Genomic DNA, 25,825 nt, shown 5'->3' with positions numbered 1-25,825 from the left:
TCCTCCGTCCCCGTCTCTTCGGCTGAGTCCCTGCAGAGGTGAACAGTGCCAAACACATTGCCAGAATTGCCAAAACATTGCCAGAATTGCCAAAGCATAGCACACGAGGTGAGGCAGGGCGGCCGCCAGCAGACCCCGTCCGGGGAGCTCTGGTGGCAGCTGTGGAGAAAGCCGAGGGGAGCGGGACCGAGCAGCGGCGTGGGCTGGCGTTTGGCAGCTGCAAAGGCATGATAATATTGTAATAGACTTTCTTCTCGAGGCATGACATACTTATGTAGTCAGCATTTCCGTGCGTCCCCCTCCGACGCTGTCCTGAAAGAGCCGGAACGGTCCTATCCATTTTTCTTAGGAATCGTAAAATAAACTTTAACCATTTCTGGGCAATGTGCAGCAAAACCTCCGTCAGAAGGAAGGGCTCGGCAGCGCATCCGTAAGATGAGAGGTAATAACAGCTAAGTAATAGGGGCAGTGGTCTGAGTAAAGCATCGTGGAGCCAGCGACCAGCAGAAACGCATCAAAGATGTGCTTGGCCTTTGATTTCTGATTTCACTGGCGCCACTAACGTTGTGTCGACTCCTGCTTTTCACCTCGTGTGCTCTACTTAGGAGGACCTGGATGGCTGCTCAAGTACGAGCACTCTAACGTTTCCGTGCCTCAGTGTCCTCATCTACAAATTGGAAGTAAGAAAAATGTGCAGCCATCATGCTCAAAACTCGCTCTTAAAGGCCAGTTCGTGCTCGAGTGGATAAACAAATGGTTTGACTGCTTTCAGGGGTAATGGTCCGGGTGTCAAACCGGAGAATGTTTTGGTTCAAAACTTGGGAGTGACAGCTGTGGTTGGTTCCAGTTTCAGGGAAAATTGACCCTCAAACAACTTTTCTGTTGGGGTTGAGTCCGATTCCTTGCTGCTGAGTGGTGAACATCAGTCTGCTCGCAGGAATCACCATCAGGGATATCAGGAGCTCCTCATTTTCTGGGGCGTAGGCTGCACTTGAAAGTGAGCTGCTTGCAATTCAGAGACGACTTTGATGGTCGCTCCCTTCTAGATGTTCTTCGCTACCACTCTCTGGCATCTCTGGCATTTCGTAAGATTAGCGTGGCATTTTCCCGTGCGGTTTTCCCTCTCTCGATTTTGGAAGTGATGACTCTCCGTTTCTTCTGTTCCCGCTGCCGTCTGCAGTTAGTGCCTTTCAGTATGTTCGGCATATTAAGGCTGAGCTGTAAGCTTCTGATCCACTTGTAGGCAAAACTGTACCCGAGCGGTGCTGGGTTTTTGCAGAACACTCATTTCTACGGCATTGTTAGGTGCGTAATTAGAGTCTTGAAAGAAAGAAAGAAAGAAAGAAATTGCTTCAGTAAATGTTCCTGGCGTGATTTTGTGCAGACTGGAAAATCTGAGGCGTGCCAGAACTTGGGAGCTTTTCTTGGCCCGGTTCAGTAATAGTCACAAGAGCAATAGACGGTGAACTGTACTCCTGGGATGGAGGCCAGCCACCAGCTTCAGACAGCGCTTTTTGTCTCTCTTTTCCTGGGTCAGCCTCACAAGGAGGAGGCCGTTTGCTGGCATTAGCAGGGATGCTGAGGAGGTGAATCTGCTTGCCTTCTCAGCTGGGGCTTTCCTGAGCAGATGCGGGGGGATTTTGGGAAGCATCCATCATGATAGAGGAAAAGGGCGAGGCTCAAAAAGTCTGATGAACGTCTTAGAAGTTAAACGGCAGGCCCGTAACTTGATCAGTCGTTCGTTTCCTGCTGGAGCAGTTACCTAGTTAGCGCTGGAAGGAGTCCAGTCGCTGTTTGACCGCGTCCGTGAGGTCCAGGAGCACTTCTGCTGGTGGTACCAGCAGTGTGGTGACACGTCCCGTCTGGATACTTCCTTCAAAAATAACAACGAGAGTTTTACTTCTTTCACCGTGCCTTCAGCCTGATCCCGAATCTGCAGGAAAGTTACTTTTCGTTGTGGGTTTTAAATGCTAACAAAGATTTATGCCAGCGTGAGCATGCAGGATGACCTTGTCCCTTCAGATTGATCCCCGAGACCTGTAGCTGTTGCCTTCCACTATCCTTAACCCATTTCTGGCCAAACGAGCCTGCCCTTGGAAAGCGTTGTGTAAACAGTTTAAGCTGGCTTAGCTCATTTTGGCCAAAGAAATAACCAGAGGAGGCGGTCTAGAGGATCTCCTCCCGTGAGGAGGTCTCCTGACAGATCTGAGGGGGTTATAACCCCCAAGCAGCAGTGATGACAAGCATCGGGGAGCAGATTTACAACCTTTTCTAATAGCGCAGTGTTTGCAGGGCGTGCATCTGCTGTAGCCCTGGGATTCGTTTTTTCACCCACCTCCTTTTCCCTCTGTATAATTTTTCCACGTGAAAAGCTGCGAGGGGGTGTGAGACTTCAGCTGGTCTTCATAAAGCCTCGTGTGCATCCTCCTGTCGGGCTGTTTGCAAGAGTAAGCCTCCTTTGGTTAAACTTCTCCCACGTTTTTGCAGTGATGAAGACTAAGAGCCACTGCCTTGATAAATTAAGCTTAATGAATTACAGTTGAGCTCCTGAAGCTCTAAGACAAGGCCATAATTTGGACCTCGAGCAATTGTTTTAAGAAATATCTATTTGCCTTTGAAGTTCAGTGGTAGTCTTGGTGCTTATTTCTGTCCTCCCGGCATTGATATTTGGTCCACAGCAGTGGAAGGGAATGATGCTGTGGTGCCTGTCAGATGGGTAGCGCAGGCTGTTTCTAATCTGATCTGTGCATTAAAACCCAGCAGTTACATGCAACCCGCTAATGTAATAAAAATACAGCTTCCCATGTCTTCTTTCGCAGACTCATCTTCAGTGGGAGGAAAGAATCGCGTTTATTTTTCTCCAGGAGCTGGTTTTGGAGTGATAGACATCTTCCTCCTTGGGATTCCGCCCTCGAGCTCCAGACCAAGCCCTGCTGGCGCTGCACCTCGAGGCAAAAAGTGTGTTTTAAATGGGGAGGTAGGGCAAAGTGGTTCTGCCCTGTGCAAAGCCTGGTTTTTGTGTGTTTTTTCTTTTGATGTGCATGGTCAGAGGGCTCGGGGGCAGGCAGGCGAGCCAGGAAGTTTTGTCTGGGGCACCTCGTGCCATGCTGAAGTCACTGGCCAAATGCCCCACGTGCAAGTGCTTCTGTCTTTGGATGGAGCTGCGATTTGCCTTCAGGTCGGAGCAGCTTTGTGCAAATTCACTGAGTGAATGACTATCTGCCAGGGTGCAAATTCCTTGCGGGTAATTAACAGGGGGCTGCTGAGGAGGAAGGGGCTGGCTGAAAGACTTCTCGTGCCTGTTGTGTTTTCCAGCTGCTGCTATTGGTACAGCTGCTTACCCATCAGGAGGCACTGGGGCTCCTTTCATCTTTCTTGTGTGGTGTTACCCGAGCTGGGGAATGTTTTTCTTCGGACAGAAGAGAGTTTGTCACAAATCTCAGCCAGGTGTGCCTTGCCAGGCTCACCAGACTCCCGTTACCACGCTGGTTTTACCACATACCCTGAGCGAGATTTATCCCTCGTGGCATTGTCTCTAGCTTGGAGGAAGGGAAGTCTGGAGTGCTGTAACGCTGTGGAGCTCCTTCCAGAGCTGGCTCAGGGTGGCAGGCGCTGGGATACACACAGCAGCTTTCCCTGGGGCTGTGGACTTTGCCTCAGCTCGTGCGTTATCGCTGCCTGGTTTGGGTAGGAAGGGAGCCTAAAGCTTGATAGGTGTGAACTGGTTGGAGCAGGGGCTCATTTGCTCTTGCACGATGGGGCTCTGCTTGCAATTCCTAGGCATCCGAGTACTAAATAAACAAGCGTCAGATAAACAGCCCCGGAGGCTTCAGAAAGCACAGATAAATACTGCACGAGCAGCAACTGCCTAGCGTTTCCTTGCTGTTTGCTCTCAAATGTGCTCCAGCTCGGAACAAAAGGAGCTGCTCACGAGCAGGCACTGGGCTGAAGGCACCAGCCAGCAGTAACTTGAGATTACATCTGTTCTCTGCCATGCAAGCCGCTACCCAGAATTTCCTGTGAAGTCTTATTGCCTGCTCTATCCTGAAATCTCTGAATTATTACACCAGACCTCTGAATTTTAACACGGGACCTGTAGCTGCCTGGGACAACGGACAAGATTTAGGGTGATCCACAAGAGATGATGGAGGAAAGCAAGCTTGTGCTCCAGCCCGCCTATGTGGAATTCCTTGAGACACTGCACCTGATGTGGAGCGTGTCAAGGGGTCCATAGCCTGGAAAAAAATTTGGAGGCTCCTTTTGGATAAAGAGTCTTGGAAAGAACAAAAGAGATTTGGGATGGATGACTGGGGAGGGATTTGATATCTTATTAGCTCAGCTGCAGGTGGATCCCACGTTTCCACTGTTTGACAGCTAAGCAAATATTTTGGCAGAAGAAACTAAACACTGCTTGAAGATCGGAATGTATTTTGTCTCACTGGGGTGAGGGTACTCGTCTTCCTGTGCTGCTGAGGAAAACACTGAGTGCGCCAGGAAAACCAGGAGATTGAGAGGAGAGACTTGTCGGAGCCCTTCTCCGCATGGCCATTGCAGGGTGCTTCCCTGTCTAGAGTTTCTTTTGATTGTACTGTGTCAACTGCTGTCCCAGAGGTGGACCTGTAAGCACTTCATCTAAATACTGTCACATCATGTAGCGGACAGCTTATTTTGTTGTTCCTTCTCCTTTATCTTTCCCAAATTTCATTCAGCCACCCTTTTAAACAGCAGTGAAGCCGTAAGCATGTGAACTTGTTTGTTTGTTGTTTTTTTTTCTTCTCCTGATTATATGTCTGTAGAGGGCCTTGTGATGCCAGGAGCAACAAACCAGGCCGAGGGAACAATGGAGATGAACAGAATAAAACAGCATGGCAGAGCAGCTGGGTGCCAGTGGTAGGTGCATAGGATTTGCACGTCTTATGCTTCAAATCAGGATAGCGATGGGCTTGGAAGAGCGAAAGGAGCAGGTTGGAGAGCTCTTTGTCACCCGCTGCTGGTTGGCATAGTACACGTTCCTCCTGATCCCGTCCCTGCTCCTACTTCAGGGTCTGAGATGGGATCAAGGGAGCAGAGCAAGGGGTTTCTGCCCGCCTGCTGGGCGTTCAACAGGCGCTGGCAGGCTTTAGGGTCAGCCCCCAGCAGCAGCAGCATGCCCTCCCTCTCCAGGGATGGGTTTGGTTGTGGAGCCTGTTGCTGTTTTCCCGACAACAAATCGATCTGGAGCGCGGTGCCTGTGGGGCCCCTGCGTGCTGTAGCAGCCCCTGCCATTTCAGCGCTGGTAATTGTAGCCCAGAGCCAAGAGCTTTCCTTGAGCATGACGTAACGCCTTGCATATGTACTCTGTGCTGCTCTGGGACTTTCTTCTCCTCCCGCGTTTTGGCCACTTTTTCATGTTTACGTTTGAGGAAGCTGGAGTTATGAGGGCTTGGAATTACTGTCTCGTTTCCTACATGTAGGAGGAAGAGATTTCCTCGGGGGATTTTTACTATGTCTGGATCGTTTAGTTTGTCTGGGTGAGGAAAAATTCCTCAGGGATAACCGGAAAGGTTGTGACCCAGCTCCGGTCTGCAGCGTGCTCATTCAAGCCCAGGAGGCTGGAAGATTAAGGTGGCAGGAGACCAAGCTCTCACGTCGAAGGCATGGGCTTGAACTTGGCAGAAAAGCCCTGGCGTTCCCGTCTGAGGACAGCGGGTTTGCTCCGCGTGATGCAAGCAAACCCTGGGGTGTTCCAGCCCCTGGGCGAGGAGTTCCTCGGGAGTGATATCGGCCTCATCTTCCTCGGGGCCTCATCTTGCAGATACTATTCCCTGCAGCCCAAGCTAGAGGGGCTAGTGACAAACACAATGGTGCTTTCAGGGGTGCTCCTTTCGGTATCCTTCAAAGCATCCCTCATTAAAGACCGATTCTTCTATGAGGTTTTGCTGTATGCCCTGGGATTAGAAGCTGCTTGTACAAACTGCAAGCCATTAGTGTCTTGTCAAATCCGGTTTTGCACATCCCTGCTAAGTGATGTCCCCTTCCCGTTCTGTGAAAAATGATACCACGCTCTGGAGTATCTCAGAGCCAGTAAGTTTATCTTGATGGCCCTCTCCTAGGAACAAGGGGACCGTCAATCTTGTTATTCTGTCCCAACAGTCCTAATTATGCGCCTGTGCTCCGTGATAATTGGTGTCTCCCCCGTGCAGTTGCACACACATCACAGGTTTATGGGGCCCCTCAGCTCCACGCATAGCCCACCTCTTTTCATCTCCTTCCAGCTCCCTTCCTTCTGTCAAATCAGAACATTTTTTTTCCCCTGGCTGCCTGAAGAAACAGAGCTTTATGTGATCATCTCCGCTTGTTGGTACCTTTGAACTTCCTCAAATAACTTTTAAACCCATCAGCCAGTTTCAGCCATGTTTAGCAAAGGGTATTAGGTTCCTACAAGATACAGTGTGCCTCTAAGGTTGGTAAAAATAAAAGCTGTGCTGCAGTAGAAAGGCTCTTTTACAGCCCTTCCTGAGGGAAAAGCTCCAGTGTGAGATCAGCTTTTACTACAGACCAGAGAGGCATTTCGTGAGTATTCCCCTTTGATCGCAGTTTGTACTTTCTTAGTCACCAAATGCACTCAGCCTCAAGACAGGAATCTGTAGGAGACAGCTTGTAGAACAGCTTGTTGTTGCTCCTCTTTGCACTTTATGGTTTATCCTTCCCTCTTTGATACCTTGGTGCTCAGAGCAGCCTCCCAGGAGTGTGTCGTGGAGGAAAAAGGGCCAAAGCACTATTAATCATGGGGTACAAGGCATGGTTTGTTACCCCTTGCACAGAGCCAGCCCTTTTGCAGAGGTCCTTGCTAGTAACTCCAGCAAACCGGATCTGGCAGCGGGGAGCAGAGCAAAATTTGCAATTGATGCAGCTTATTTGGGGTTGCTGATCTTTCTGGGCAAACGTTGAGTCTTGCAGTGGTATGTGAATAACCCTTGTCTGTGTGGTGTCAGTGCAGTGCCCGAACCACTAACTTTATGCACGTGAGAAGCTAAGGAGACAGGCGAACAGCTGGGAGTGAATATGGCCTCACAAATCACTGCCAAGCTGCTCTGCAGTGCAGCAGCGTGCATCCACACGATGGGGTGAGTTAGGCTGTCCTGGCCGCAGATGCAAGGCCAGCAGTACACCAGCATTAAACAGAGACAATGCTGGCTTTTTATGTGTTGGGATTAATGCTTATTAGCTGTGGGGTTTTGGTGGGGGGCAGATTAAAGGGGTCTCTGAGCAGATGTGGTTCAGACCTCTTCAGAGCCTGCCTGGAGGCATGAAGAGAATGCAGGCAGAGCCTTCTCTCCAGACCTGTTTGCTCCAGCGCTTAGCATCCCACCATGATTTGTGTGTAGGCTTTGGGCAAGGCACTTAATTCCTCTGAGCTGTGGTGTTCACGTCTGCGAAACAGGAACAACAACTGCGCTGTGCCTCCCAGGAAGGTTTATGAAGCTGAGTGCTTTCTTGTTAAAGGAAGTTTAAAAGCTCTGGCTTGGAAGGCGCAGCAGGCATTGCGAAGAGCTGTTATCCTTAACAACAGTGGCAGAAAGAGTGAGGAGGGTGGGGGTGATATTTGGACCAGAACTGGATGGAGTAATTTATTGACAGGCAGTAAAGATGGAGCCCACCGATGAGAAGAAAGAGGTACTTGGATGTCTCGGTGGAGGCAGAAGAAAGGCATAAGGGGGGAGAGCTGGGGTGTGTGGCATCAGTGATCGTGTCTTGAGGGCATTTTGCTCTCAGCAAGCATCTCCTGCCCCTTGATGCTCAGAGGGAGCAGCCCGGAGGTGTGCACTTGACACGAGGGTGACACGAAACTCCCCGAGAGCTGCAGGCTGAGGGTAAGTAGAGCTTGTGGCACGGGGCATACCCGCTTGCTTCCCCTGACAGCTCTATCGAGGGTTGGCAAGGGAGAGAAGATGGGTTAGCGATTGCCAGTGGTTGTCATGGTAACTAATGGAAACTACTTTTTTTTTTTTTTTTTTTTGGTCTGTCATATATGAAGATGTTTGTTAAAACAACTAGGAAACATTTCTCTCTCCTGAATGTTTTCACTGCTGCCTTCTGGACTTGAAAAGTACATCGTTATCAGTGTATTTTTAAGGAGGTTGTACAGAGGTTTTGGGTGCCGTGAAGTGTGCACTGGGGATGAGCACTCAGAGCAAGCCACGAATCAGCCTCTTTTTACCCCAAACCCTTCTGCAAGGCTCTCCCATGAATGTTTTCTCACCAAGAGGCCGAAAAGTAGGTGCCCAAAATCACAGGTCGGCCGAGTACTGTTTCCCATGTAAGCAGACGATTAGCTACTCGGGAAAAAAAATGAGGCTGGCTGAACGGGAAATAATAATGCCAATTTATCAGGCAGCGAGCTGTCAGGCTTACTGACACAGCGACGGTAAAGAGCTTTGAGGATTTCAGATTAAAGGTGTGGGTGAAACACAACGTGCTATTATCACTATTTCATGTAAATAACAGCATGTCTTGTCACTAAAAATATGGCCGTCTACCAACTCTGCTGACACTAAGAGGAGCAATTTTCCCTATAGATTAGTAGATGACGAGGCCATAAGGAGCTGTTGTGCTTTATGTCTTATGCCCCCTTGCCTCCTAGAGACCATATATCCAGCTTTGTGATGAGTTCCATTTGCTCCGGACTCTAAAGCGTGTCCTAAAAAACATCTCGTCTTGATTAAGTAATTACCACAAATGGAAAATACCACTGCGCTTGGTGTGTTGCTGCGGCGCTTAATTATCCTCGCGCTGTTACACCTCATTTCTGGCTCGCATTTGCCTGGTTTTCATCTGTGGAGGTTGAATCTCCTGCCTGATGGCGGAACAGAAGAGGCCTTCAGTACCTTGCGCCTGTTCCCCACCAGTACAACCGTGGTCTGTGACAAGGATCGTGGCCAGTCTTATATTTGGCAGGCTGAACTGTGTGAAACCCCTCAGGTAATCCCCGTGGGTGGGATATTTCCTAGCTGGGCCTCCACACGTTGTGGTGCCCTGTCCCAGCTCTGCCTGTCAGGGGCTTGCTCCTTGCCTCATGGTGACGGGGCGTCTCCACACGCTGCTGGTGGGAATCCGTACGGCCTGGGTGGGGCAGCGTGAACTGTGTGAAGAAGAAAGGCGAAGCCAGCAGGGCAGCCTGATTTAGTGTCGGGGAGATCATACAAGATGTTGGAGGCTGGGTGTGTTCACAGGTGTAGCTTGGTTTGGTTTACGTGCAGGTATCAGGCACTGAGGCCTGCACATAAACTGAGGGGGCACCAAGAGCAAGCTGGCTGCCTCCCCTCCAGCAAACTCAAGCAAGCCTGACCCAAATTGGATGCAGTCAGAGGTGGAGACGGCCAGCTTTCTTGCTGTTCGCTCCACCCTTCTCAAAAGATGAATTTCTAACCAAATAACAATACGGGAATTGGTTCCAAGAGCAAATCTTGCTTGCATGCTGTCCCAAGGGCATGGGCTCAGCTCTGAGATGTGCTTGTGCAGGGCTTGGCACGATCTGGCTGCGTCTTGACTTGGACCTTGGGAGACTTCTGCACTTAAAGTGCGCCATAAAGACTCGGATGCTATTAAAATACCCTTTTTTTGTTGCTTCGTTTCCAGCTTTGTCTTTAAATATGGATGTTTGGGGCTTTTGTCTGCTCTGAAAGCAAGTAGGAAGCTCAGTACATTCATTGTTCTCAGGTCCTCTCCAGCTCTCGCCTCAGGAAGGCTGAGTGGGTTAGGGTGAAGGTCTGTGCTTTCATAGCTTGAAGGCACCTTTCCGCAAGGCAGCCTTAACCCGGTAGCACAGGCATGCAGATAAAAAAGGCTTAGGCACTTTTCCTGTGGGCACGCTGGTTGGAAGGCTCTTTTTTATGTGGTCATTTAGGGGAGGTGAGGGGAGATGGTTCGCTTGTCCAAAGCAGTGTTTTCATCCTACGTGCTGCCTCGAGCTCAAAGCTCATTCTTTAATCAGAGTCTGGCAAAAGGCAACCAACTCCTGTGTGCCTCAGGGCTGCGATTTTGAAACTCGGAGCCAAATGTTTTTGCAACTTGTGTCTGTCTGAAGGAGCAGTTTTGCAGTGGGTGCTGTGCGAAAAGGTGAGTGCCTCCCATGCGGCTCTGGCTCCCTCCTCCTCCTCTGTGCTGGCTCTGGCTCCTGTGGTGCCAGGCAGCTGAAAAGTGAACCCTACCCAAAAAAAACACAACCCTCCAGTTGATGCAGATCTTTTAGCTTTTCATTCTTTGTCCCTGCACAGGCGTGAGAGAGCTGGTGTGGGAAAACCCAGCTCAGGGAGGGGAAAGGGCAGGACCGCCTCCGCAGCCGTGGCTGAAGACTGTCTCAGGTCACGAAGCCCAGCAGTAAGGCAGGATCCTTTGCCCCTTTGCTGGCTGCTCCTTCCCAGGCTCGTAGCCCTGCTGTGAGCTTGCTGCCAACCGCCTGTACCCAACCACTGCTGTCCCATAGTGGAGCTGAGCTCACAAGGGTTGCTTGGAGGCCACCAGCGGGAAGGTCTCTGCTGGGATGTGGCGGCAGCTATGCGAGAGGAGGAAGAGGAGGTGCCTCCCTCTCTGCCCTGGCCCGTCCCCTGCTACTGACCACAGCCCCCACGAGAGAGGCCCTTTGCTGGCTGCTGCTTCCCACTGAAACACAAGAGCATTAACTCTTTCTCAGCAAACTATTGTCTGTCCCGATTTAAGTCTTCTCCCACAAAAGCTGAGTCTCAAGGAAATGTGTTGAAGTGGTGGCTCCAGGTATGAGGCCGCACATGGGCTTCTTTTCCCGGCAGAGCACAGTGCTTCCCCTGCTCCCACATCACCACATGAGATTCCTAAAGGAGAGCTTTCCACCTTGTGACCATGTTTAGTTGATAATTCAGTGCAGTTCATGCCTGTCCTCAGGAAGTGTTCATCTTACGCTGTCTGAAGAACAAATTTACGGCTATCTTGGCTGTAGCACCTCGGACTTTAAGTTTAGCCAGCAGGTGTTCACGCAGTAAGTACCAGAAGTCCCAAGTTTGTTCCTTTCAGCCTCAGTCCCATCCAGCAGCATTATGTGTTTCTAAGAGTTTGTTGAAAGCATTAGGTCGTCTCGGGGAGAAGTGCCTGTATTTGCATCATTATTTTTGATGGGATTTAGCTGTTAAAAGTCAGGCACACCGCGTACTGCTGGCTGCTGTCCCAGCATTAGTGGAGTCTGATCTTGCTGCAGTTGCACGGTTCCTAACAGGGAAGGGGGGAGGGGGGAAATTACAAATTACAATGTCTTGGCTGAGATGAAGGTACAAGACCCAGGCAAGATGAAGAAATGCAGTAAACTCCATGTGTGGAGCATGTAGAAGTTGAGCACGTGTCTCACGGAGTGTTGCTTTGTGTGTTTGATGGCATGTGAGGAGGGGAAGAAGCAACAAGGTTTAATGGGACATTGATGTGACCGAAGGAGCAGGGTCGATTTGGCAGAATGTTGCTGACATCTTGGTGTTCTGGAGGATGTAAGGCTCCTGAAAGTCTTGTGTTTGCTGTAACAAAAGATTTGGATTTATTTTATTTTTTTTGGAGGATTAAAGTCAGGCAGCTGAGGTGCTGAGTGACCGTGGATGCCTGCTCCACCCTTTGGCTGAAATCGCCACCACGCAGCAGGGGTGACTGGACAGCCCACAAAGCACATCCTGAATATGTGGATTGACAACGTGAAGTTGGGTTAGGTTTACTGTGGTGGAGGAAGCAGTAAGCACTGACATGCCAGTAGCTGCTTCACCACCTCTTGGCTCTCTTTGCTGTTCAGCAAGCGTTTGCTTTTAGAGAGAAGGCAAAAGCAGTGTCTCTTATGGGTACTTGATTTAAAGCTGTTTCTGCACCCTGGACTTGATGCTGCTGGCTGTGATGTGAAAGGCTTCCCACATTCAAGTCCCTTCGCAGAGGCTGGAAATAATCTGTCTTTATGCACACGTTTCATGGAGTCAAGGGTGCCAAGTGTTACTTGCTCTCGCACTTGGTATGGGCAAGGATTTGATGGTTCGTATGGAAAGTGCGAATCAGTGTCAAGTCCCCATAAAGAAAAGCTGTTGCAGATTCCCACTCGTGTTCACTGCATGGCACTTGGTCCCTCTTTGGTCAGGGCTGTTTTCTTCTGGGTTAGCACACTGAAATGACTCAAGTCTTGTAAGTGCTAAAGCACTCAGAGGGAAAGGAAGGACTTGCAGCCAACAGCTAGATTGGCGTAGGCTGTCATAAAAATGTGAAGATGTTGTGAATTCCAGTAAGTCGTTCATTGCAGGCTAAAATTATTTACAGTACATTGCTTTTGCCATAGGATAAAGGAGCACATGCTTGCCATTCTTTTAGTTCAGAGGAATCACTTTTTAGAGCTGGTATCTTACAGGTACATCTCAGCATGCTAGATGTACCTTAAAGCCTCTACAGCTTCACTGGGGCATTTGGCAAGGAAAGACTATGGCAAGGTTGGCAACTTTTATCCTGGGAGATCTGTAAGACCTATAACAAGGAGGTTTTTGTGCTTCTTTGGGTGTTTTTGTTTACTTTTTTTTTTCATTTTTATTTCAAACTAAGCTAGCCCAGGTTATTGGAGATCCAAAAAGTAAGGTTTATTTTCGTGGAAAAACAAAGCAAGATGATCAAAAACCGAAACGCAGTGTTGTGTTACCAAACCTTTCGTTGCGCAGCATTAGACTTCCAATAATTACAAAACCTCAAGGTGGCTTGCAGAACCCTACATCTGTTTGTCGTGGCTTGGTACATGATTATAATATCACAAGCTACTTCTGAAATCATCGTGGGGGGAAACAGATTGCATTAAATTTATTTCCTGCAACCTATACATTTTGTACAAGTAGCATCTAGCGTGGCTGTTCAGCGTGGCAAACATAACATCAAGTGCATAAGAATAATGTCTGCACATACTTAAGCAATTTGTTCTCAGTATTCAAAGGCTACCATTGATTTCCTGATGTGCTTGAGTCAAAGCCAGCTCTAGGAACACATTTTAATAAATGCTTCGGGTGTGTGAGTTTCCTGGCTTTTCTTAAATCTTTGTTGGAAAAGAAAAGCCATTGTCCCGTCTGAGTTTGCTGTCATAATTTCTTCGGACTCAGTAGGCAGCCAAAGCAGCCTCTCAAACAGCAAAGGATTCAGAAGAGAAGCACGGCAGTGCCTTCTGGAGAAGAAGCATCTTTCATAAGTTTTTTAGCCTTTTCGTGTACCTGTTTTTGTCCAAGTCTCTCCTAAGCTGCTAGGGAGACATTTTGTTCTCTTTTTCCCCTCCTTGGATGTGTGGCTGCGAGCCTGCAATCGTGCTGAAAACCGGCGGTCGTCAGCAGCTCGGTCTGATACCTTGGGCTGTGAACTGTAGTGGCTGAGGCACAAGCGTGTATTTCTTTCTGCTGACTTTATTAGGGGAGCAATAAATTCTGGCTGGCCGGCCAGGTGGACAGCCAGGGCTGGCAGACAGCTGTGAAAGCTAATGTCTTCAGCTGCTGCGCTTGGATGTGCCAGAGGCTGCCTTCTGAAGCCCTTCGTCTGCTTCACTTTTATGGCTACGGGAGTTCATTTTTCCTCTCTGGAAGTCATGGCAGGAATCCACTTGATCTCCTGCAGCATCCAGGGACGACGTGTGGTCTCACGGGGGCTTCTCCTCCCAGCCCCGGCCATGGAGGTGCACAGACAGGGCTGCCCCTGCTGCACCAGCTGGGGCTGTCCTGCTTTTAATGGGAAAAGCCAAAATTGCCTGGCCTTCTTGCCCACTTACTCCTCGTGTTCATTAACCAGCAAACTTTCTCCGCCGAATACCGACGTTGTTTATACTGCATTAAGCAAGGGAAGCGCGCCAAGTATTTCATGCTTGTTTAACTTACAAAAATGTCCACAGTCGGTGCGCTCCCCCTGTCTTTGATTTGGTTTTGACACAAAGCGTTTACGACGCCGGGTTTCCAGCCTGCCTGGTGTCTGTGCGGTTCCCCAAACGGGGGGATTCGTGGGGAAACATCGCCTCAGCCATTTCTGCAGCGCCCGTGTGGAGGAGGAGCGGGCCGCCGCCATCTTGTCATGGAGCCGCGTGCCCCAGCGCGGGGAGGGTTCGTGAGGCGGTGTTAGGCTGGGGCTCTGGGTTTCCAGCGAGGCTGAAGGCTTTTGTTTCCCGTCCGTGTTTCCTAAGCCTTTTCAGCACCTCGAAATGCCAGGCTGTCTGCGGGGAAATTCAGCCCTGGCAGAAGAACCAGAGCAGCTCCGATAATTTTCTCTTCGAGGAAGGAGGTTGGAGGGAGGTGTGTGGGTGTGGATATGAGAGGCAAATAGGAGAACATAAATCCTATACAACATGGTGCCAGGGAGGCCAGAAAGCCAATCTCAGGTGCTCAAGGTCACCTCAGATTTAAGGCAGTGCACAGGGAACCCCAATGGCTGGAAGCATCAGGAGAGCTACAAGTGCCACATCTCAGATACTCCCTCTGATGAGAGGGGCCTAACAAAGCTCTCTGACATCTGGCTTCTTGATAGCTGGGAAAACATACCCCCAAAAAATAAATTAAATGAACAAGCGAAAAACCCTATGGAAGTAACCTGTCCCCAAGCCAACTTAGTTGGCTTTGGCAACTGGAAATCTGTTGTCTGTGCGGAGATTTTGGCTCCTGCTGCTGCTATAAACTTCCAAGTTTCTGGGACATTTCCCAAGCTCTAGCACAATCACCTTTGCTGCTCAGGAAGGAATGGCTGCTGTGCAGGTACCGTTTCCTTCTGTGTGAGCCGCTGCCTTGTCATTTTGTCTTGCTCCATTGCCTTTCTGTCGCCTTGGCTGCCCCCCATCCCACGTTGTAGAGCTCCAGGGCATAAATCCCCTGAGCTGCAGCTCCAGCTGCCATGAAAAATTCATTTCTGCTGGGAGATACATGCTGCTTGGGTGGCTGCTGCTGGGGTGACCAGGGCAAATGGCACTTGGAGGCTGCCCAGGATGGGCTCAGACCCTCCAGGAGCGAGTGCTGCAGGGGGTGCCATGCTGCCAAGGCAGCCACGGGGAGAGAGGAGACCTGGGACCAGCGGTGCTGAGCTCTGGCTGAGGCTGGCTCGACGTTTCTCAGCCCTGCTTGCCTTTGTGGTGCCGGGTATTTGTAATTACATTTTGCCTTCTGCTGCATCATCTGTCTCAGCCCATTAGAGCACTCGCTGGTTAATTACTTAAGCTGCCATCAAGCCTTACATTAAGAGTTATTACATCTCTCTTACTGTGGACAGGAACAAGCAAATGGAGCCATCACCTCCAATAGTCTTCATGCTCCTTGTAGAGATGTGGCTGCAACCGCCGAGTCTGTGCCCCTAACAAGAGCACAGTGCTATGCTTCTCTTCCAGAACAAAATAAAAAACAACAGAGGAAGGTCAGCAGCGAGGCAGGAGCCACCCTCACTCTTGGCTTGTAGATCCAGGCACTTAGAGCAGTTTCTCCAGTGGAGCAGCAGTAGTAAGGGAAGAGATGGTAATTTCCACACGCACATGCAAGAAAGCTATCCACATCTCTCAAAGTCTGTGGCAAGCAAGAGGTAGCAGGGTGACTCCCTTGCCAGATGCAGGCTCTTGCAGTGGCAGAGGGTTGCTCTGCCTTCTTAGCAAAACAGCTTTAACAATTCCTCGAGCATGGACAAAATAACTTAATCATGTTCTCGGAAACCACTGACCTTTTTCTGTTGACACTTGAAAAAAAGGAAAAGTCAGCCTGAGGCAAACACCTGGGATGGAAAATTTCAACCTGAGCAGTTCAGCGCCGGCAAAGTCACCAGCAGAGGAAAAGGTGGTTTCGTAAGGGGAGGTGTCAGGCTGCTTTTCAGCGTTGGGTGCTACCTCTTCCACCCATAACCGGGCAGGGGGACACCTTGGCAGCACAGTCGTGTCCCAGAATGGCTGAGTTTCCCCCAATTTTCCCTTTCTGCATGGTGTTCAGGATGCTTTCAGTCAGACATTTTGTGGCTTTGCCATCCGCCTGGGGGTGTTGCTGTCACCGGCTGAACTTCAGACAGCTTTGCTGGGATTAGCCTAGACATGGGGGATTATTGAAATACCTGTTGAATCTTGGCGATCTGCTTCAAACTCGTTCCCTTTAGTACTCCCAACTCAACTCTTGCTCCTTACTCCCTGATTAGCAGCCTAAGTCATTGCTGATGAATTTATTATGAACACCAGCACTGAGATGAACTGACGCTGAGGTCGTTTCATGCGTGCCATCGAGGAGATGGGTACAACTAGTTAGCAGTGACACTGGGGCACAACTGCAAGTAGTGCAGGAACAAAAGCTTGCATAACCCAGTTATCCAGGGTACAGGTTGCGTCCCGGGTTCAAAATCTCCTCTCTGTTTCTGAGCAGTGGAGATCCGTGCAGAGAAATCTCTCTCTTGTGAAAGCTCCTCGTGTCTTCCTATCTCCCCATGTAAAATTCCTGCACCACCAGCTTCAAAGACGCTGCTGCATTGCTCAGACATTTAATACTGTGGAATTCGTCTTGGGAAATAATATAATTGTATTTTCTTCATAACTAGAGCCATTACACTGTCGAAAGCAGAACTTTCTGTTGCATTAGCCAACAGCGAGCAGAGATTGCTGGGAAAAGAAAGCGCTTAGCTTAACCTAAATTTTTCACTAGCAAGAAAAATGGAGTGAAAACAAAATGAATTTATTATGAAATGGATTTATTTCTGGGCTTTCTTATTGTGCTGTTTGCTTTCTTTGAGGGCATTTAGAGCCGATTAGCAATCCTGGAGACAGAAGTCCATTATTTATCCAGCGAGCAGATAGCAGTGGAGAGGCAGCGATGCAGGCGCCCTCCTTCCCTCTCCAGTCCATCCTCTGCATTCCTGGACGGGAACTCAACTTTGTCCTGAAGGGATCATTTCCAGTGGGGAATTTGGCAGCTGTGACTTATCTTCCTGGTTATTGTCTTAGCGTTTTGCAACTTTTCTTTGCCCTCTTCTGTATGTAAAATGGGGTTAAGCAGGGCCTGATTTGGCTGGCCCAAAGATTTCCATCGCAAAGGAGGATTTTTCTATCCCTTCCTTCTTTAAAAATGTTACTGATAACAGTCAAAACACGAAGTATTTTTATAAAAGACCCTGTGTGATCCTGCTGGGAGCTTTGCAATGACTGTGTCACTCAAAGGCAAGTGTTTGTGGTGGCGAGCATTGCTGGAAGGCAGTGAGACCAACCTCTTGTGAAAGAGGGTAAGGAGAAAGCTTTTATTCCTGACCCCTTTGAGAGAACACATCCAAGAGATCATCACTCAAAAGCAGTGGAAATCCCGTTCAGTTTTTCCTTTTGACCCAAAGAGCCAAAACCCAAATTCTTACCTAAAACATTAAAAGGATTCAAAGACCACGACTGCCAAACACCGTTAAGAAAACCGAAAACTAATCAAGGGGGGAAAAACAGTTTTCAGCTCCACACCTTGGAGCAAGGAGAGCTGCCAGCAGCTGGAGGCAGTTCAGTGCTTAATGACCAAGGTCTGACACTGGAGAAGAGAAATGAAGCAGCCAGCAGGACAGGTGGTGTAGCAGAGACGCATCAGAGAGAAAAGTTTATTGCCAGGAGCACCTTTGCTGGGAAAACCTCACGGCAGAGCGGGGTGAAGAAGGGTGTTTCCCCGGTAAAAATCTGGCTGAGAGCTGCCTCGTAAAATCAGCGCTGTTTGCTCTGCTGGAGTGACTCAGAGGAAAGGCTGCTTTCCCCGAAGCAACATCTCTTTGGGTTATCGTAACCACCAAAGGGAGCTGGGGCTTTTGTCTTTCTGTTTGTTTGTTGCTTTTGTTTTGTTTTTTTTTTCCAGAGTCGAGCCATGGGAGTCAGCACCAGCAATCTTCCCAGCTAGACAGGAACAAATTCCATGATGGCAGGGAGCGGGGAGAGGGGTGTCTGCGGCAGGTCTGCCTCATTCCCAGACACTGTCACCAAGGGCCAGATGGAAGGAGATGAAAGAGCGAGAATAGGTTGGTTTAGACACCAAGCAGTGATGTTTTAGGAAAAAAGCCATAGGGATAATTGTCTCCTCTTTTTGATCCCTTAGCTGAATCGAAGAGTTGAAACAAAAATTTCATCAGCTGAAATTCCTCTTTTATTCTCAACAAACAAAAAACAGAACTGGCCAAACAAAAAGTTGTTAAATCACACCAAGAAGTATTTTTATCTTGTTTTCTTTAAGCTTGCATAAAATACTTCATGAAATGCACTTCAAAATTTTTTTAAAAAAGGGAAAATAGTTCGCTTTGAAAACGATTTGGGGATCGAATCTGTCACCAGAACTAGGTACAAATTTGCAAATAGTTTTGGCCAGCCTCAAATTGCATCTTCCCGTGGATCCGCCCCCTGCCTGAAAAACATTGCCCAGCCTTACTTTGGAGCTAAAGGAAATCAATAATCGCTTCTCTTGCTGCTTAATCAGAGTTGCCTTGGGGCTGCAAATGCTGGCGAGGATGCCTTTCAGCCCAGCAGCCTCGGGATGATGAGGGGAGCTCTGCTTTGGGGCAAGAAGGGTGCTGTGGCTCACCCATCCTCAGGGCAGGCCTCACACTGTGGAGCTGAGCAAGGCTCAGCATTTCCACTGCTTTTTGCAACGTGCTGCGGTGGAAGGAGGAGAAAGAAGGACCACGGCTCAGAGCTGGTTAAGGGGGGATTATTGGGTCCATTGATGGGAACAAGAAAAAAAATGAGGTTTCTTGTGCAAGAAGCCGGAGGCTGCTTGTAAATCTCAGCGTTTCCTGCTCTCCGTGCTCCTCCTGAGCTTGCAGTTACGGGAAGAGGTGAGGAGATGCCTCAGGGCTGTAAATCCCAGCTTGCCTCCAACTGCTCAGTCCTCTTGGCCAGGAAACGTGGCAGGTTTGGGTCCCGTTCAGAAATGAATCGCCCCGGGGAGATCATCCCAGCTGGCCAGAGGAATGGGCAACAGATCTTGCTGGCAGGACCAGGAGGATCAGCAGAGCCTCCGAGAGTGGGAAATTGGCACCCCAAAATGGTGTCCTCAGCCTGGGCTGGCGTGCACAGAGGGAGGAGGGCTGGGAGGCAGCGTGGATTTATTTGGCCGTGATGTTTTCAGGGCTGTGACTGTGACGGGGTTTTTAGGGCGAGCGGCAGAGCGAGGGAGCTGCAGCAGCCATTTTCCAGGCTCGTTTGCGACCGGGATTTCCTCTCCCACAGATTCCCGTGTCGTTGTTCCCCTTCTGGGGCCTCACCGGTCACTGCCTTGTGATGGAAAATATGAGGTTGCAGGGGCCAGAGCGCAGGCATTCCTTCGAGCCTGAAAGGCAAAACAGAGCCCTAGCATGGAGCAGCCCCTGCCAGAGGTGTGCCCGGCTCCCCCGCCGCCAGCAGCCTCTTGTTGTAAGAGAGATCAGCTCTTGGGCAGATTTGCTTCTCCTCTCTTAGGTTACGGGGAGAAAAGCCTCCTTCCCCCTGTCGCCGTGTCCCGTTTCTGCCTGAGCTGGTCGAGGCCTCCAGGATGATGGGATCCAGCTGGATTCGTGACCCCGGGTGACGGGCTTAATGAGAGGGGCCTGTGGAGAACCCCTGTGGAAATCGTCCCCGATGGCTGTCAACTGTTTGGGAATGCAATGGGACTTTAAAAAAAAAAATAAAATAAAATAAAAAGGAAAAAGGGTTTGACAATGACATGAACAACAGGAATACTTGCGATGGCTTTGGCTAAGAGAAAATGGTAAAGCGTAAAAATTGTGCTGCAGGGCATAGGTCGGCAGCTAGCTGTCAGGGAGCAGGAGGAAATTTCCCCTGTGAGAAGGTTACTGGGTAATTATCCGTGACAGCGCTTCTTCCTTTGAAGCATTTCGTCCTGACCAGCCGAGGCAAGATAATGGATCCTGCAGGTTTCTGAAGTTTTTTTGTGACCGGGGCATTATCTGATGCCCGGGGGCGATTTCTGCCTTCTGTTTGGTGCCGTACCTTTCCCCGGGGTTGTATTCACCTTCTTCTTAAACGTAGGAAGCAAAGGCGTTTCTGCTGCCTGCCCTCCACGAAATAAATGGGAAGGCAGCAGTCCTTGACTTGGGGGAATTACCCTCACCACTTAACTCTAGATCTTATTTTGCTTGTGTTTGCTCCGGCTCTCCGAGGAGATTTTTGGGGAAGGACCTCGAGGAAACCTTCTCTCGCTGGGGCTGTAACCCTGGCTCCTTTGTCTGCTCCTGGTTATTGTCTGGGCTCTCCATCTACCGCAGTCACGTCTGTCTCGCTCTGTCATTTATGCCTTGCCAGCCTGCTGCTCCGTGCTCCGGCCTGGAAGCTACACGGATGATTCCTGAAAGCTGCGTCGAGGGCGGCTTGATGTATTTCGTGTCTCTTTCCTTTGTGCCTTTCAGGAAGAGCCCAGGAGCAAATCGAAAATCTGCGCCAACGTCTTCTGCGGAGCCGGGCGGGAATGCGCGGTGACGGAGAAGGGAGACCCGACCTGCCTCTGCATCGAGGTAGGGGGGCACAGCAGCCCCTGCATCGCCACCTGCCCCCCGGGGGAGTGACACGGGGTGGGCTGCGAGCTGTGGGGCAGCCCTCCCAACCTGGGGGCGTGTTTGAGGGGGTTACAAGCACCCTAGTAAAATACTCTCTTCTCCGTCTCTCTTGCAGCAATGTAAACCCCACAAGAGGCCTGTGTGTGGCAGCAATGGCAAGACGTACCTGAACCACTGCGAGCTGCACCGCGACGCCTGCCTCACTGGCTCCAAGATCCAGGTGGATTACGACGGACACTGTAAAGGTAACCCTGCGCGAGGGGCCCAGAGGGGTGGCTGGTGACAAAAAAAAAACAGCCCGGTGACAAAAAGCAGGGGCCTCGAGAGCCAGGGAGGAGGTTTGTGTTGCTTCAGAAATGTCACCTTCTGTCTTTCCTTCCACAGAGAAGAAGTCTGAGAACCCAGCCGCAAGTCCAGGTGAGAAGAGAGGTGGGGGAGGAAGGGGTGCTGGGGGAGCTGCACAGCCCTGAGTGCAAGAGATGCCTCCTCGCTGGCTGTAGCAGGGCCTGGGTTGATAAATCAGCTGAATTGCTCGGCTCCTCGCTCCCGGGGAGCCTTTCAGATCTCATACATCTCCTGGGCTCCTAGCTGTGCTGGGAAATCGTGGGGATTCTGGGCATGCACACGGTGAAGCGGAGCACTTTGCCCCTAGGGACGCAAGGGTCTGTGTGTTCGTCACCCAGACTGAGGGGAGAGGCTCTGAGTTCCTCGGGGCTGTCCCCCCCAGCTCCTGTGCAGCTGGAGAGCGCTGACAGCGTGCTCGGCGTCACCCCCTCTAAGCTTTACAAGCTTTAGGGGACTGCGAGGCGCTGAGTTTTGGCAGCGCTGTCGTTTTCGGGCCTTGCCACACGGTGTCACCCACAGCCCGCTCGGCACAGGGCAGCTCTGCTTGGATCCGGCCCTGGATCACCTCCAAGGGGCGTCGGGGCTGTCTGCTCGGCTTTTATTCGCCGTCCCCTCTCTGTGGCCTCCCCGCCAACATGATTTCTCTCGCCCTTGCTTTCTCTCCCCCCTGTGACAGTCGTCTGCTACCAGGCGGACAGGGACGAGCTTCGTCGCCGCGTCATCCAGTGGCTGGAAGCTGAGATCATCCCGGACGGCTGGTTTTCCAAGGGCAGCAACTACAGCGAAGTCCTGGACAAGTACTTCAAGGCAAGTAGGGCCTGCCTCAGGGGACGGGCAACGTTTCTTGGCCAGCCGTGCCCCCGGGGAAGAGGCTGCACGGCGTGGAGATGCTGCGATGGGGGCCAGGAGGAGCTGGCGTGGGCTGGATAAGTGACCTGGAGCATTGCTGCCTCCTGGTATCCCACCTGCCCTGGGGAAAAGGAGACAGGTAGGGGGGAAAAAAAAACTGATCTTAGAGGTTAAAAGCTACCCAGAGGACAAAAGGTGGGTGAAAAGTGCTGGGAACGCAGCAAGCCGGGGCGGAGGCCAGGCCTCTTCCCTCCTCCCCGGCAGCCTGTCTGGCGTGCCATCCCCACCCCCTTTTATAACCCCACGCTTCTCCCATGCTCCTGCCACATGCGCTGCTGCCTCCCTCCCCCTCGCGCCCGGCTCCTGATAAAGACTTCAAAGCATTCGGGGACGGAGCTGGAGGAGCAGGTGGGGAAGTAGGGAGGGGGGGGGACGCTTAAATCAGGAGCTGTCGACAGCCAGAGATTAATGGTGCCTGACAGGAGTTAGTGCTGCGAGCAAATTTGCCATGGCAATGGCACCCCCTGGTGAGGCAGAGGAGCCGGTCCCTCTGCTCCAGAGAGCATCTTCCCTTGCCTAGCCACAAATCCTGCCTCTCCCTTTTTTGTGGAGCACCGATCCAATCCCCGGCACGAGCAGGCAAAAGTTTCCCTGACAAAGCCCTGCCCTTCCTTGGACCAAGCTTCCTGCTCTGCCAGGTGGTAATCCACCGTGTCGACAGCCCCAAGAGCTTGGAAATACTTTCAAAGCACAACGCAGGGCTTGGAGCAGCTCAGGCAAATCCAAGCAAGGCGAGCTAAATGGCTCCACGTGTGCACAATTTGTCTCACCACCGAGCCCGAGAGCTTTGCCTCACCCCGCCCGGGGCTCCTCGTGCTGCCTGACTCCTGCCCTGCAGGCAATAAACGCTGGAAGCAAGGAGGAGGTGAAGGTTTCCCCTTTTCTCCTTGACCAGAGGAGCTTGCAGATGTGGCACTAAGCTGGAAACCTGCCTTGTGCAAGTCCCTCGGGGGGGTGTGGGTTCATTTTCCCCTCCCTGCAATGCAGCTGTCCCTGAGGGGGACGGGAGCCCCGTCAGGACCCTGTGAAGTCAGTGGCGAGGCGTTTAGGTGTTGTGTTAAATTGTTCCTTCTCTGGGATCAGCAGAAAATTACTTCCTGTGATTTCCCGTTTTGTCACTGTCACAGTTCAGGCACAGCTTCGGGTTTTCGCATCTCGGAAAGCCGACGCCTTCCTGAGCACAACTGGGCCGCTTGAAGGCAGGAGGTGTATCAGAGGGCTAAGGGCTGGCTGGAACAAAGAGAAGAAACGGGGTTAGAGCCATAAATCAAGCAGCAGGAGGGGAATGAGAAGCAGTGTAGCTTATCAGCGAGCAGGAGGCCACAGCCATCTTATTTCTGAGGCTGGTGTGGAGATTGTGCTGCTGCTCTCTGAGTTCTTTGTGCAAAACAGGGATGACGCAAGCAGCACTTCAAAAATACTAAGTACCCGTGGAAGAAGGGTAAGGAAAGGGGTACCTCGGACCCATAAATCAGATCCTCTCCCATCTCGCCGTCTCTCTCTCTCCCTGCAGAGCTTTGATGACGGCGATTCCCGCCTGGACTCGGCCGAATTCCTGAAGTTTGTGGAGCAGAACGAGACTGCCGTCAACATCACCACCTACGTGGACCAGGAGACCAACAAGCTGCTCAGGTGGGCACTGCGCAGGGAGCGGGTGTGGTAGGAAGGTGGAGAGCATCTCAGAGCCTTCCGAGGTGTTACTGGTTTAATTCTGCCCTCTGAAGCCAGCAGAGGAGGGACCGGCTTGGTGCAGCCCTGTGCTGAACGTGCCTCTGTGTTGCCTTTCAGGGGACTCTGTGTAGATGCCCTCATCGAGCTGTCAGATGAAAACGCCGACTGGAAGCTCAGCTTCAATGAATTTCTCAAGTGCCTCAGCCCGTCCTTCAACCCACCAGAGAAAAGTAGGAATTCTTGGCTTGTACTGGGGAACCAGTGGGGTACTGATAAGGGGGGAAAGGAGAGGGATCAGCTTTCAGTCAGACTTAGATGCTGTAACTCCCAGAATTCATGTTGATATGCGCCTACCCGTCTTACAGCACCCCTTGCTCTTCTATCCCTGCATTGTCAACAGCACTGCTTCTTCTACCCTGCAGCTCATGTGCTGGAAAAGGTTTGCATTTTCCAAGCAGGGACGTAGGTCAAGTGGATAAGGCAGGCTGGGAACATCAACGCTTACATTTAACAGCACGGAGATAAATCGTGCGAGGAGTTCGTGTCTGGCTACCTTAGAAAAATCAGGCCAGACCAAAGTCCTGCTACGCTCTGCCTCTCACACAGAGACCCTCCCCGACGAATGTCTCAAAGTTCGCTGTCCTTCCAAATCCTGCTTACTGCCACAGCTCACGTGGAGGCCGCTTAGTGTTCTGCTGACCAGGCACGCGGGGCCGCTCATCTGATCGGCTCCTCGGGGGGTGCTTTCGCCTGCCGGCCCGCAGGTGCTGGGTTTGCGTCCCTCTGTGGTGGCTCTGAGGAGCAGGCAGAGCCTGTGCTTCTTGGGGAATGTTGAGTTGACCTCTGTTGTTGCCTGCTTCAGTGGAGATGATCAGCTGGTTCGCGCTGAACCACCACGCTTAGGTGCTTTGAGGGCCTTGACTTAACTGTATAACAGAGCTCTGAGAAGAAATGTGAGGTAAAATGAGAGAGATTTTTTTCGTTCCTCTCAGCAGATGCACTCAGCATTTCCCCAACTTCTCCCTCCAGGAACAGGGCGTTGGTTCAGGGTGACCAAAACTTTCACTTTGGGGGTTCTCTTCTGTGCATAAGGAGTGTCCGATCCGGACATTCAAACAGATCCCACATCAAGATCTCATTTTAATTGAGAAATTGCAATGTGTGCAACAAACTAAGTGGTTGACTTCCCCTAATAATTATTTTTTGGCTAATTTCACACACCAAATTCAGCGTGAATACTTCAGTCACTGCGGTCCACTCTTGGTGGATTGATGGCTAGAGGAAGGCCTCCTCCAAAGGCATCTCTCCCGAGTCTGTTGTCTTTGCCCCACCGCGTATCTCACAAGCACTGCCCTTGTTTTGTGCCTCTCCAGAGTGTGCCCTAGAAGACGAAACCTACGAGGACGGAGCCGAGACCCAGGTGGAGTGCAACCGCTGCGTCTGCGCCTGTGGGAACTGGGTGTGCACTGCCATGACGTGTGAAGGTCTGTGCGCTCCCCAGGGGATGCTTTTATTCGGCTTTGTACAAAAGGGATTTTTCCTTTCTAGCTTTTCCAGACCCAAGCTGGTTCTGTTCTAGAGCTCAGAAAGTGCCTAACTGAGCCGGGGGCGGTGCTGCTGGGCTTCGCAGGTTGGGTTTGGCGTGATGAAAACGCAGCACCAAAACTTCCAGACCAGAGCTTATTTGCATCCTGCTGCTTCAGGACATGCATGGAAAACAAATAGGAAACTGCCTGCTACGATGTGTGGAGGTGTGAGCAAGTCAGCTTTCCTACTTTGAACTTAATATAGGTGCTTTTTCTAAATAATAGGGGAGGAAAGCAGAGTGAAGTCTCTTCCTTACAGTTTTATTACTTATCATGATGTAAGTAGAGACAGGGACAGGCTGGACACCCAGATTCTGGAGTCCCAGGCAGCCACAAGGGCTCTTTTCTTTCAGAGAAGGTGTGGCCAGACAATGCAAAGCCTCCTTCAGCTCAAGGTGTGCTGCGATCAGCTCAGGCTGATTGCCTCTTTTTGTTCTGCCCCTGAAATCTGCGTTCGCTGGTGGTGATAACACTGAACTCCTTTTCCTGATTACAGGGAAGAACGAGAAGATGCCTGCTCGGAGACAGCACCCTGATCAAGACTTGACCGAGGAGGAGCTAGCTAGATACGTTCAGGAGCTGCAGAAGCATCAGGTTGGTGTGAGGCTAGGAAAAAGTCCTCTCGGTGGAGGAGTTCCCTCTGCTCCTGGCACTTGCAGGCTTCTGGTAGACAGGGGAGGACAGCAAAGAGATCTTTGTTGCCTGGAGGGACAAATACAAGCGTCGGGCTGCAAGATGTAAACCAGTGTTGGCACTGCTCGTGGGTGGACCAACGTCTTCAGGGCGCTGCCAGCTCCTGTGTCAGTTTTGTGCTT

The 25,825-nt window shown here is 50.9% G+C and overlaps 1 protein-coding gene across 1 annotated transcript in view; it reads left to right on the top strand.

Annotated features, from left to right (window-relative positions):
• Positions 1–25,825, top strand: part of FSTL1 (follistatin like 1) — a 29,649-nt gene that overhangs the window by 943 nt on the left and 2,881 nt on the right. Inside the window, exons 3-10 of the mRNA XM_084529089.1 lie at positions 20,353–20,457; positions 20,615–20,744; positions 20,884–20,916; positions 21,521–21,651; positions 23,267–23,385; positions 23,542–23,654; positions 24,798–24,908; positions 25,507–25,604. Of these exons, the coding sequence (XP_084385215.1) occupies positions 20,353–20,457; positions 20,615–20,744; positions 20,884–20,916; positions 21,521–21,651; positions 23,267–23,385; positions 23,542–23,654; positions 24,798–24,908; positions 25,507–25,604 (840 nt within the window). The remainder of the gene's footprint in view (positions 1–20,352; positions 20,458–20,614; positions 20,745–20,883; positions 20,917–21,520; positions 21,652–23,266; positions 23,386–23,541; positions 23,655–24,797; positions 24,909–25,506; positions 25,605–25,825) is intronic.

Source organism: Aythya ferina, assembly GCF_964211825.1.
Source record: "Aythya ferina genome assembly, chromosome: 1".
NCBI classification, from domain to species: Eukaryota; Metazoa; Chordata; class Aves; order Anseriformes; family Anatidae; genus Aythya; species Aythya ferina.
Note: the sequence above shows the minus strand (reverse complement) of the source record. Positions and strands in the feature narration are given on the sequence as shown.